Here is a 12900-nt window from a genome sequence, read left to right on the forward strand (position 1 = left end):
GACGCATCTGCCTAGATGCATCACTTTGTAAATATGGAGCAACGTGGCGCCTTATTAAACCTGACGGTGCGTCAACAGAGTGACGGACCAGAGGCATAAAAGGGCTTATAAATAAGTCCCGAAATCATTATGACAATGAAAAGCTACAGAATTTATGACTGGTCCATTCTATACTCGTTTGGGTTGAACCATGCCTATGTGTTCTTGCATTTTCTTCCTACCCGCAACCATCCTCTTTTTCTACTTCGCATTCCATTTTAAAACGTTTGACTCCTGTCCCCCTCCTCTTTCTGGCTGGCTGCTCTGAGCTTTCTAGACTGCGGGCTCATTCCTACCATACTTTCTACAGAGTATGCAACAAGATTGCACAATCTCCGATTACTTTTAAACTTGTTTTCCAGAAGTCTTGTTTTCTCAAAAACCAGACGACCCACCCAGAACTGCCTTCCTTTGTGGCAATGCTTTCAAAAATCTCATTATAATATTTTATTGGAGTTCTAGCTCATTATTTTACAAGTGTCTTGGACGTTTGACCACATTGACTGCTTTTTGTTTCTTTTTTAAATTCATTACCGATTGCATGCGATTTCTAAATTTGTGTTTTTAACCTTCAGTGCACTGCTATTTGAGTTGCTGTCCCAAGTTGTGGTGTTGAATAACTTGTTTCAACAAACAAATGCAAATATTTTTCTCTAAGGCCGTAGCAGTGAACAAAATCGTTAATATATCTTTCCTCGTGAGGTTACAGAGTTCGAAATATTAGTCTTCCGTGTTCAGATCCAAAGACTTGTTACCTTTCATACTTGACCTTCGTGGAATTTTAAAATAACATTTTTACTGTCTTTAGAATGTAATTTACAGAAGGGTACTTATCCTGTTCTGACTTTCCTACTGACTACTCAAACATTGTTGAGCACCAATCACGGCTCCTTAAGGCCTCTTTTTTTAACCAAAGATTCCTATAAAAGCCAAGTTCACTTTTAAACAGTCTGATGCCATGAATAACAAGTTCTTTTGTGCTGAGGTTGCCCACACTGATTCATCTAAAACCCGCAGCACCATTGTAGGGAGGGATGCCCAGCTCACCATCAGACTCCTCATTCTAAATGCCAGATTGCACAGTGTGAAGAATAAGCAGACAGCCCTCTGTCTCTGCAGATGTTATTTGTGGAATAAAACCTCACAAAACAAAAACAGCTTTTGTTCTATGCTCCATCTCTTAAGTTATTCCCTGTGAAGAGCTCTTTACACAACAGTTGCTTCATGAGCAAATTGCAATGTTATCCTCCTCTTCAGACATATCTGTAAGTGTGCTGTTTTGAGACTGAAAGTAAATTACTTGAAGTTCTTGTGATGTTGGATCCATATACTTTTAATCTCTAGTAGATGTTTCTCTAATTTTTGTATTTCTTTTTCTTTTTTTTTTCCGCGTTTTACAAAACTGTGATACCACTCCCATTTCTTTCTGTTCATTGACAACCATTAGTCGGCTGGCATGCAAATGCGCAGTCTTCTCTGTACATATAGGATTGTCTCAGATTCCTACTCCGTTATGTAAAATTCTGCGCTTTACTTTGGGTATTGTGTTCAGCTCACCGATACTCTCCACGAGTTTCTTTACACTCGACCCACTTATTGCTGACTCTGCTTTATTTATGGCCACAGCCAATGTCTTTCATCATCACTCTGGCAACATAAGCCTCTACAACCTCCTCTGAAAATTGATGGGAGTAGTAAATGTTATGCCTCTGCACAATAAGGCACAGTGAGGTATAAAAGTGTGACTTTAAGCTCTTCTTTGACACCAGTCCTTCTCCCCTTTGGGTGAACGTGATCAAGGTGTTGAGTTCCTTCGTTTCCCAGTACATTCTAGAGCAAGGCCTGTTTCCGAACTGCTGAACATAGATTCTCCTACATTGGCACTAAGGACATTTCAAAGCTGATGATCCACCAATTCCATTTCACTTGCATATTCATAAAGGCGCTAGGAAACGGACACACTACTTATTTAAAAAGATAAAAGATAGTTCAAGGTGGCACGCCCTCCATAGTGTAAATGGCACACATATGTATGGAGAACGTGTGTGGTGAACATGGTCAACAGCCCTTTAGCCAAACAGACCTCAATTGCGAAAATTGATTTTATTTCATGTTCTGCGTAATCAAGACTCAAACTATGGGGGCTGCTAAAGGTAACTTCCCGTTCTCTTCCATGTACATTATTGAGAGTAAATTAAGACTGTATATCATTTTTTAAAAAACTTTCTGCATACTTGCATTCAGTAAAACCCTGGACTCTTGAGGATATTGAATGCAGTGTCCCAAAAAACTACTGAAAAGGTTTGATGGAGTTTGTCAGGAGGGGGCAAAGTCAAAGCAAAACTTCTCTCATAGTTAGGATCTTGGCTGTGCATGAACATGGAAGCCACTATTGCCAAATATTTGGTATGTGTAATACTTTCTAACTACTGTAACTGTTGTGAAGAGGATGTGTTTTGATGAAACATGCGTTTTTAAGATTCAAGAGGACCACTTATCAGCATGTCCTGCATTTAAAATCTGTTTTTCTTACCTAGAGTGTGTGTATGCGCTGCAAAGAATCTTGGATAGTTTTCCCAAAGAAATGGTTTCCAGTGCAGTGTATAATCTGATGCAAGCAAAGGTAGGTGATATGCATATGTAGTTATGCAGTTCGCTAATTCATGTGCAGTCAGACTGGTTTGCAGGGAGCACGCTTATAAATAATTATAATAGCAGTGGTGTATTTATAATTTCTCTGATTTACTTCTATGAAGTTGTCCTTGCAACTGTGAAGTGGGTGCCTGAAGCCCTTGTGCAAGGAGAAATCATGTGTACTGATTCAAAATGATAGAAGCTAGGGAGCAGCCTTTCCAGAGTATATTGGTATTTACACACTGAAAGACAGCATAGGAGTGCATAATTGAGTTTGGCTGGGATTGGATTGATACTTTGAACTTCCTTAATTTTATGGCTGGAGGAAATAGGACAGGATGGAAATATGCCTGTGGCTAGAGGAAAGAGGCCATGGCGGAAATAAATATGGAACCCAAGATAGGGCAAACAAATGTGACATGCTACTTATACCATGTACAATCATGCAGTTTTGATGCAGAGGAAGTCTTTTGTCAGAGCCTTCTTCCACTATAAAATCTGGTCACAAAAACTTCAAAACGAGGACAAATCTGTTTGTATGACTAACAAGAGCCACATCTCATAGAGGATTTTATTTTGAAAGAGAAAGTAAAAGACAAAAGACACACATTATATTTTTTTATGAATCGGGAAGAAAAGTGTCGCCGTAAACTGTTACGTCCCAAACAGTACTAAAGGATTTGTGAGAGGCCCATTTTGGCTGCGTCCTTCTTCGAAGAAGAGGCAGGCGCAACCAAGAAAATTAGAAGTCTTAACTTGTATGTAAGGTAAGAGATACTGGAATAAGACTTTGGCCTCTTCTGTGCCGAAAACTAAGGGCAGGGAAACTGGGACAGATGTATATCCTAATAAGTCCGGCTACACATCCACAAGAGGAGCCGTTTAAGAAACGTACATGGATCATCTAGCAGAATGGAGGCAGTAAAAGGAGACCATTCAGCTCTTACCAATAGGTTCTTCCTTCCTAGATAGCCTCACTTTTTCCACTGTGCAAGGGCAATTTCTGATTGTGCCTTAAGGTGGCAGAAGTACTTGGAAGCTTGAGAGGGTGACAGAAGATATGTGTATGTGTGACGGCAGAAGTGATTTGATTTCAGTATGGGTAATCTGATGCCAAGTGCTGTTTCCTCATTCGGGCTTGATCCCTAGTTGTCCCCAGTCCTGCTTCCCTGTACCAGATCTTCGATAATGTTGAACCATGGATGAATAGATTATGCCATACTCAATGCCCCTCCGGGTTGGTGCTTCTAGAGCCTATTTCATGATGGTCACAGCGGAGCCGAAGGCATTCAAATATATTAATAAACCCCATTCCACCTACTGCCAACAACGGAGCCCATTACTTGGTTACCTACTATAAAACCTCAATGTATCTCTCTACCTCGCAGCTAACAACATCGAGAGCCACTACTGGTAGCAGCAGTAGTGGTGGTGCGGGGAAAGGGGGTTTAAATATATATATATTTTTTTAAATAAGCTTACCTGCCAGCTGCCGCTTCTCCCCCGTCCTCCTCTTCTACAATCGACGTAGGAAGCACCCAGGCTTTTAGATTCACCTAGCCAATCACTACACTGCTGATAGCAGCGTGATGATTGGTCTGAGCGCCGTGGTTCGGCGCTCATATGGGGACTGGAAGCCTGGGCATATTCTCCACCCAGTTGTGAACATGTCAAGTGTGCATGACGGTTTGGCAGGCCCAAGATGACTCTCCAAACGGTAATGCGCACTTAGAGAGTGCCCATCCTCCCCCAGATCTGTGGGCAGTCCAGCCCGCCCCGCCTCTAGAGAGGAGTACTAAAAAAATTAAATGATAATAACATGCCGTAATTATTATTTTACTTATCCTGTGGAGCGACGCTCCTCCGCCTTAACAGAGGAGCCTCCCCTGGTCACTACATAAGGAATACCATCCTTTTACTGGCCACAGTAAAGCCTATTCCATAACTGCCCACTGTAGAACATGGTTCTCAAAGTTTTGCTTAGAAATACTTCGAGGTTCCAAAGATCTCTTGGTTCTTGATGCAATATTTCAGGAGCCAGAAATAAAATATAATATCAGAACACAAAAAGGCTAATAATTTAAATGCGTGAGACGAGACACCTCTTAAACCATAAGTGGTGGTGAGCCTTTTCGGAATCAATGTTTTGTAAAGTGGGAGCCTCCTTTTCAATGGGTGATTACGAATGGGCCTGAAAAGTGTGAGTTATTTACCACACCTGACAAATTCCAACAGATCAAGGTTTGGAATTTACTGGGTGTGGTGAATACCTCCTAATCCGACTTTTTCTCTGGAATGAGAGGAAGTATATGTAGAATTCTCCACTGAATTTTGAATGTATCGGAATTGAGCGCATGTTTCTACTCTGTAAATTTTGGCGGGTTTAACCTGTCAGAATTTAACCAGGGAAAATTGCTGGGAAGTGGTGTTTATTCCAAACCTTAGAATTTTAATTCCTACTCAAACTCCTGTTTAAAAAGTAATTTGACCACGCATACTTGTAATGAAGGCCAAAGTCTCTTAATTTCGGGCTACACTCTGTGTTTCTGAAGATAAATTAACTTTCAAAACTATGGTATGCCAATTTGTGCCATCAGAAAAAATTTAAAACAGCTCATTGTATTAAGCTACTTGCTCAAGTTCCAATAGAGTGACCATCACATTCCACGTCCTCACAGACACTTTTTGCAGTCCCTAACTTGTTACATGCAAATCACTGCTTTTCGCTGTGTTGGTCTAATTAGTTCAATAGTCAGTTCTGTGGATGCAAACCAAAACTACAATATCCAGAATGCATTAGGTTGCCACACCAAAGAGGCATTTGGAAGTAGTGAACACGCTAACGTGGAATGAGGGGGTCAACCTAGGACCAGACATGTTGCTGCTTTGTGGTAATCATTCGAATGTGCTGTACAAAATATTAACCTTTTTAATTCTGAAGCACGTTTAATGAACCACTCACCCTTAACAGACTTTTCTATTAATTGTTTGTTTTCTCCATGAATGAGTTGTGAATTTATTAACTTGTTTGTCTTCTAGGACAAAGCAGTGAATGCCTGCAAAGCCTCAGCAGACCCTCACTCTGTGCAGATTGATATCCATAATTTAGCAGTGAGTCTTTTTTGTAAGAACGATTGTTGTTGCCTTTAATTCATAAGCCTTTGTTTGCTTAGATGATTAACGTATTTCTTGTGTCAAATGAGATCTTAAAGGATGTCAGTGCCTATATGCATGGATGCTACTGCTTACTTAAATGACACCATAGATATACATATACATACAATTTACAGTTAAAATAAATGACATCATGGGTGATACCACATGTCATTACATTTCACATAGCTGTTGACATGTCACTTAAATCTATTTTATAATGCTCTGTGTGGGAAGCAAGTCTCCCAGAGCAATTGTTCTTTGTTTGTTTTAGTCTACGTGAAACGAAGACTTACTGTGGCCCCTTTGTCTATAAATATAATTGTTGGCGCTGTGGAGATATGCAGCTCCAGCAGTGTGTGTTGTATGTAAACTATTGTGTGATTGTACAGTGTACTGCGAGAGGATGCTTCTGCCCTTCTGTGAAACAAACGCAAGGAATATTCTGTTTCATGTGCAGGAGTGTGCTACTGTGTATACGTAGTTTTTCAGAGTAAAGAGCTGAGCTCAGCAGATCCATACCACATTGTGTGTTTTTTTAGTTATGCATAAGGACATACTTCAGTCACTCCTGTAACTGGCTACGTTGACAACTTATGTTGTATTGGAGCAACATTGGCGCAAAGTCTACAGTCAGGAGAGAAAATTACTTGCAGGACATTGGTCTCTATGACTGGTGAGTAGAGTTTGGAGTCGAAGGAAGTCTGTGTGCCTACAGTATGGTGAAGAGAATCACAGCAGGTATCTGCACCAGTTCAGCAGACACACTTCAACCGTCCAGTTTCACTGCCGGAACCCAGCTACCGCTTCAGTCACCTTTGCCATTGACCCTGTACAACGCTCCGTTGGCTTTTTTGTTAGGTTAGCGCTATGATACATAGATACATACATGCAGGCATTCATAAGTACGTATACACGTCTGGTCAGACGAGTCCTTCTGTACTGCCTGATTGCTCTATAGGCCAATCCAACCCTATCAACGTTCCGTGTTTATTTAAATTTGGAATCTTTTTTTAATAACCACTTGCAGTGTTGGACTTGCATGTTGGGCACTTTGTCGCTCTGAGTCTGCCTTGTTGACAGGTCGCCTAACCAGTCTTTCCTCCCTTTACACAGGCAAGCCGCTCAAGAAATACAAACGTTGTGTACACCCTCTTCACAATGGGTGTTTTTCCATTCACCTTCACTTAAATGCCATGATGAGATCTTTTAGACATCTTGCTCTACCCACACTAGATTACAAGGGAGATTCTTTCTCAGAAATTCATATATACACTGTTAATGCCACAGACTGACTTTTATCCGGAATCCTCTCACAATGCATTCACTCAAAGTGATTGCTGCCCATGTCACACACAGCAGATACATGTCTTTATGTAATGCCTTCAGTTTTAGACACAGTAAAATTACTAACTGTAATCATGCACTAGGCCTACAGTTATGTAGGTTTGAGAGAAAGATTGATGAGAGGCAGCTCACACAATCTGTAAGTTACAGTGCACACAAAGTAAAGTTCTTTCCGCAGACGTTGTGAGTTTAGTTGTGAATCTTTATTTTCAAATAGTCCTTTGTACACATGTAGAAAACAGCCAACGCATTTCACCTTACACAAGGGCTTCTTCAGGGCAAAGGTAAAGTGGCCAGATTCATGTATCAGATTGTAAAATCCATCAGTAGGTGTTATTGCGAAAGGTCCCAGTTTAGTGGACGTTGTTTCCACACATGAGGCCTAAAATCATTAATGAGTACCCACGTATCCTCAGTCCAATAGGAATGAACATCGTCCACGATGGCGAAGAGCTAGGTCTTAAAGGAATTGTTAAGCCTTCAGTGTAACCGGGCAGAGAACTAGTATCATTCCGCGTGTGTAGTCGGAAGACATGTCCGGCAGCAGCAGCAGTAGCCTTTAAGACCTAGCACTTTGTGTGGAAACAACGTCTGTTATGCATATTGAGCTGAGACCTTGCACCACACTAACCTCCCCTACTGTCACATCCCAGGCCCTGAATGCACGTCCCTTGCCCCATTAGAAGTGGAGCTGTTGCCTTTGTTCCCTCATTACATTGATCCAAAAGAGGAGCAGGCCAGGGTTCTTGTTCCCCTGTGAAGTTGATCCAAATTTCTGAGTCCAGCGCAAAGCAAGATATGTGCTTACAGCGGACAGTTATCTGCTGTATGACAATAAAACTAGCCGTAACTTCATGCCCTTAACAACATTATTGTCAAAAATAGATTGATTTACGAACAATGAGTGTTAAAAACGTTAAGGCTAGGCATGTCTGCGATTTAGTTCCTCTCATTTCAAGTTTAACTTAATCTTGCTTTCCTCGAGAGTTAGCTATTTAATCATGTTGTGTTTTTTGTATCTTTTCTGTGCATACCTTGAACCGTGTCAGGTGTTTATGAGGGGCTTTGATTGAGAGCTTGCACACTGAAGCCAAAGCAAAATGCCTGTCAGTGGGTTGGCCTCTGGTCATGTATTCCAGTTGTAATTACAGCTCTGTGAAAATGTGTGTGAAGGGGGTGCAAAGATGGCAAAATATTTACAGGGCAAACGCAAAAGGAAACAAATCGTTTAAATGTGATTGAGTGCAGTGTATGTTTGGAAGTGATGTAGTGAGGTAGATGCGAGGAAGTGCATTCGGGGAAGAGTGAAAAGAGGGTGCTGAAGAGAAAATACAGGTGGTTGAAGATGTGCAGATGGACGAGATGTGCAGAGAAAAAGGACAGACATATCTAACATAAAGCACACATAACTGAAGGACAAAACTCCTTCCACAGGCCTCAATACTATTGAAATTTCAGAACTGAAACATTTTGAAGGTATTTATAACAAATCCTTGTTGTTATTCATTTATCTTAAACAGCTAACAACCATTGACAAAGTCAATCGTATTGACAGGTTTTAGGTGTAGATCAGTTGTTGTGTTATATATCTTGATGCAATTACATCTCAGAGAGAACCAAAATACCAGTCAGGTAGCACACTGTAGGAATCACAGAAATGTATTTTACTTGTTCCCTTTTAGAGGGCCCCCACATTTTTCATCCCACTTAAAAACCTGCCTTCACATATTTGATCTACTGAGCTACTGATTGCAGTCAGCAACTGTGGGTCCTAACCGACGCCTGGTTAGAGCATTTTCTTCCGAAGTTGATGCTGCATGCAGTATAAGGCACTGGCAGGCACACGCTTTAAAAGGCTGAAGTTGTTGCGTTGTACAATTTGCAGATTACAGTAACTGTTGAACAAATTAATGCAGTAAGATGCACTACAGTTTTTAATGTGTTTAAAATTTCAAGACTATTCGTTCCCACTGCTTTAAAAGCCTTGCTTTAGACCCAGTCTGGACCCCACGTTTGTACATTAGGCTTGCTTGCGTCGCCCACTGCATAAAAGTCATACCAAACTTTTACGCCAACCACTTTCAAATGTTACCAGTCACCACCGATATGTACGGCTCTGGGTTGTAAAACAACTCCTTTATTTTGCGCATATTATACAAGAAGTCTGTCTTTTGCTACACTTATGGGTTTTAGGCGTAGTACAAGGACTAGAGTGTGGTGAACTTGCTTTCTTCCTGTTCCTGTAATATCTTGATTGTGGAACCCACTTTACAACTCCAGCATTTGTTCTGTTGTTCCTAACTCATGTATGCAATGGAATTAAGCACACAAACAATCACACAGAATGAATTCATTTTGTAATTCAATACTTTTAAGTCACAACACAGGCTATTCATATTGTCGGGATCGGAATTTGATGAATCCAGTGCAATCTCTTATCTTCACTACTAGAAATGAACCCCTACCTAGCTTGGAGCGTGAAATAATACCCCACGGCGAAAAGAGGGAGAAAGAGAGGAAAGGACACCACTCGCAGGTGTGTGTGTATGTATGAGTATTTTTTGGCGTGCGTGCAGTGAATCGGTCTGTGTGTATTTGCTTGTGAGAGTCCATATGTAGGGGTGAGTGTGAGTATATGTGTGGCCCACCCCACCCTTTAGGGACATTAGTGGTCGTCACTGGTCAGGCCTCTTAAAAATTGATACAAGAGCATGAAACCAGTTCTATGTGTCTGGTATTGGTAGTTTAAACATACACAACAGAATGAAGAAAAAGCACAAAACTGCACTGTAAGTTTCTATCCCATACAACTGGAAATCTTAGAACCTACCACTCATCCCACCTCAGACGTTCTGAGGAGCATCCAGGCCAACCAGGATTCCTCCTAACTACTCTAGGAGGAAGAACGGAGTTCAGCATTGAGGACAGGAAAGGCCCTCGAGATGATCTAGTGAGAGCTAGAGCTCCCTGCTAAGTGAGGACACCAGCTGCTGCCTCTTCCACTGTGTTTCCGCCCTCTTATCCAGAACACTTCAAAAACACCTCAGGGCCCCCGCTGCGCGGGTGCCACTCGCAGGGAGACTTACTTGTTGTCTACGGGGGCGATAGCGCAAAGGACTGCGAGGACCAGCAGCCCTCCAACTCACAGCTGCTGCCTCTTCCACTGTGTCTCCGCCCTCTTATCCAGAACACTTCAAAAACGCCTCGCGGCCCCGCTGCGCGGGTGCCACTCGCAGGGAGACATACTTGTTGTCTACTGGGGCGATAGCGCAAAGGACTGCGAGGACCACCAGCCCTCCAACTTACAGCTGCTGCCTCTTCCACTGTGTCTCCGCCCTCTTATCCAGAACACTTCAAAAACGCCTCGCGGCCCCCGATGCGCGGGAGCCACTCGCAGGGAGACTTACTTGTTGTCTACTGGGGCGATAGCGCAAAGGTCTGCGAGGACCAGCAGCCCTCCAACTTACAGCTGCTGCCTCTTCCACTGTGTCTCCGCCCTCTTATCCAGAACACTTCAAAAACGCCTCGCGGCCCCCGATGTGCGGGAGCCACTCGCAGGGAGACTTACTTGTTGTCTACTGGGGCGATAGCGCAAAGGTCTGCGAGGACCAGCAGCCCTCCAACTCACAGCTGCTGCCTCTTCCACTGTGTCTCCGCCCTCTTATCCAGAACACTTCAAAAACGCCGCGCGGGCGCCACTCGCAGGGAGACTTACTTGTTGTCTACTGGGGCGATAGCGCAAAGGACTGCGAGGACCAGCAGTCCTCCAACTCACAGCTGCTGCCTCTTCCACTGTGTCTCCGCCCCACAACCTAGGTTGACTATCACGTGTGCATAGTAACGCAGCGCGGGACGCAGCGCGGGCGAAGCCCGGGCCAAGGGCGGGTCCGTTCTAGCCTGTTACAGACCGTTTAATACCGGACCGGGCCATTTCTCTTGGTTGTGTGCAGCATTTTCTCTTGGCCATCTTTTTCTGACCTTGTAGCCCCAGGGGTCCATTGACATAACTCATATAGAAAATGTCGACTAGGGAGACTAGAAGCAAAGCCCATTCGTCCAGTATATCAATGGCGGGTACTCTGGATTGCTTCTTGCTGAGAGCTAATTCTTTGATTTCAAATGAGATCACTATCCTGGAAAGGCGTCTCTCGTAGGGCATTGACAATGCTAAAAGATCGTCTCTTGGTCATATAGCTAATGCAAGAACACCTGATAGGCATATTACGCTGTCTGAGTCTGCATCGCTTAATGATTGTTTAGAGGCAACTATGTCACAGGACCCTGCGTGTCCCCTTGGTGATAATACTGACCCTCTCATTCTTTCTAATAGTCCTAACCCTGTGCCTGTATCTAATCGATCGCTCGCTAGGGGACCAGAAATTATTCGTAAGCAAGCCCGAGCCAACAGGGAGGGGGCCGTATCTAAACGGAAGCGGGGAGTGCAGGCTGTGGGTGGTAAAAAGTCAAGGGTAGCTGCTGCATCCCACACAAATTCCTTGGGAGGGGCAAAAGCTAAGGTGACTCTCACTGCAGCAAATGATCCTGACATTCCATCGGCCATTCTTTCTACACAGAGCTCCCCGGTAGATTACCCTCCTAATATGATCAATAGTGATATTACCCAGGTAAGGGTAGACCCTCAAATTCAAGTTCTCGAAGGTCTCCTGAAATCTCTTTTGAACCCCTTTTTTGCCAGACTTAATCAAATAGATTTTAGGCTGGCAAATATAGAAAGGGCTATTGAGCCTAGGTCAGAACTGCCACATAGCCTGCTGACTACGGGAAGGGGCAGGGCTGTTCCTGTATTAACCGAGAGTCTACCCAATTCTGCTTCTTCAGAAAGTATCTTAGACCCGGCAAACCCCCCTCCCCGCACACAGGCTGTTTCAAAAGTGAATAAGCACTTCGTCCCTCCCTCTATTCTTAAGGTGGCGGATAAGCCCATTGTGGACATAGAGCAAGAAATCCAGGAGGCTAATGATTTAAGGAAGGATCAAATACTAAACCTCCCTCCGGAAGCAGCGCCACTGGTAGTTGTCCTAGCTGGAGTTCCCAAACTTTCTAACACAAGAGAAGAATCATTTCCTTCATTAAAGAACAAAGTTGTTAGTTGGCTAAACAAGCACAGACCCCTTCCCCCAAAATTTTCTGGTGAGATTATGATGGTCAGAAGAGTTGCATGGCTGGGATTATCTAAGAAAAGCATCAGTGGAGACTGTGTTGTTGTAAATTTTAGGGATCCTGGAGCAGTTTCTTTTATTCTCAGATGCCCCTATTTAGAGGAAGACTCCCTAATTCTGACTCTTCCATTGGCTTTTTTCTACCCTCCACACGACAGGCATTTCGATGAGGTTCCGCAAGTAGGGTGGACGAGGGCGGGTGCTAGAAGCCACTTGAGAGGGGCCACGAATAATTTCCACCATCTAAGCACGACTTTGCACCCTCAGGATTATAATAGGTTTAGTTGTCTGAGTGAGATAGACTGACTAACTACTAACCCTGACCCACCCAGCCAGTTGCTGGTTGGTGTCATGGATACTATGAAAACCATCAACACTGACCCTAGAGTTACATTAGCGAGTAAGGGTGGTACTGAGGGGTTGGATGTCCCCAAGAGAATATTAACTAGAGTCTCTCCTCCCAAAACATTCTTAGGCGAATGCAATGGGATCCCCGATAACGGTCTGCGGGTTGGAAATCCAACAATCATTGAACCTATTGTGGACC

At 43.2% G+C, this 12900-nt stretch overlaps 1 protein-coding gene across 7 annotated transcripts in view; it reads left to right on the forward strand.

Moving 5' to 3' along the window:
- LOC146775930 (receptor-interacting serine/threonine-protein kinase 2-like) overlaps nt 1–12900 on the forward strand; it is a 765942-nt gene that overhangs the window by 577020 nt on the left and 176022 nt on the right. For all 7 annotated transcript variants that reach the window (XR_014972009.1, XR_014972010.1, XM_085637723.1 and 4 more), the window contains 2 exons: nt 2577–2662; nt 5713–5784. Coding sequence is in view for 5 of the 7 variants with exons in the window: in XM_085637723.1 (XP_085493849.1) it covers nt 2577–2662; nt 5713–5784 (158 nt within the window). In the remaining 2 variants the exon portion in view is untranslated. The remainder of the gene's footprint in view (nt 1–2576; nt 2663–5712; nt 5785–12900) is intronic.

Source organism: Triturus cristatus, chromosome 12 (assembly GCF_964204655.1).
Source record: "Triturus cristatus chromosome 12, aTriCri1.1, whole genome shotgun sequence".
NCBI lineage: Eukaryota > Metazoa > Chordata > Amphibia > Caudata > Salamandridae > Triturus > Triturus cristatus.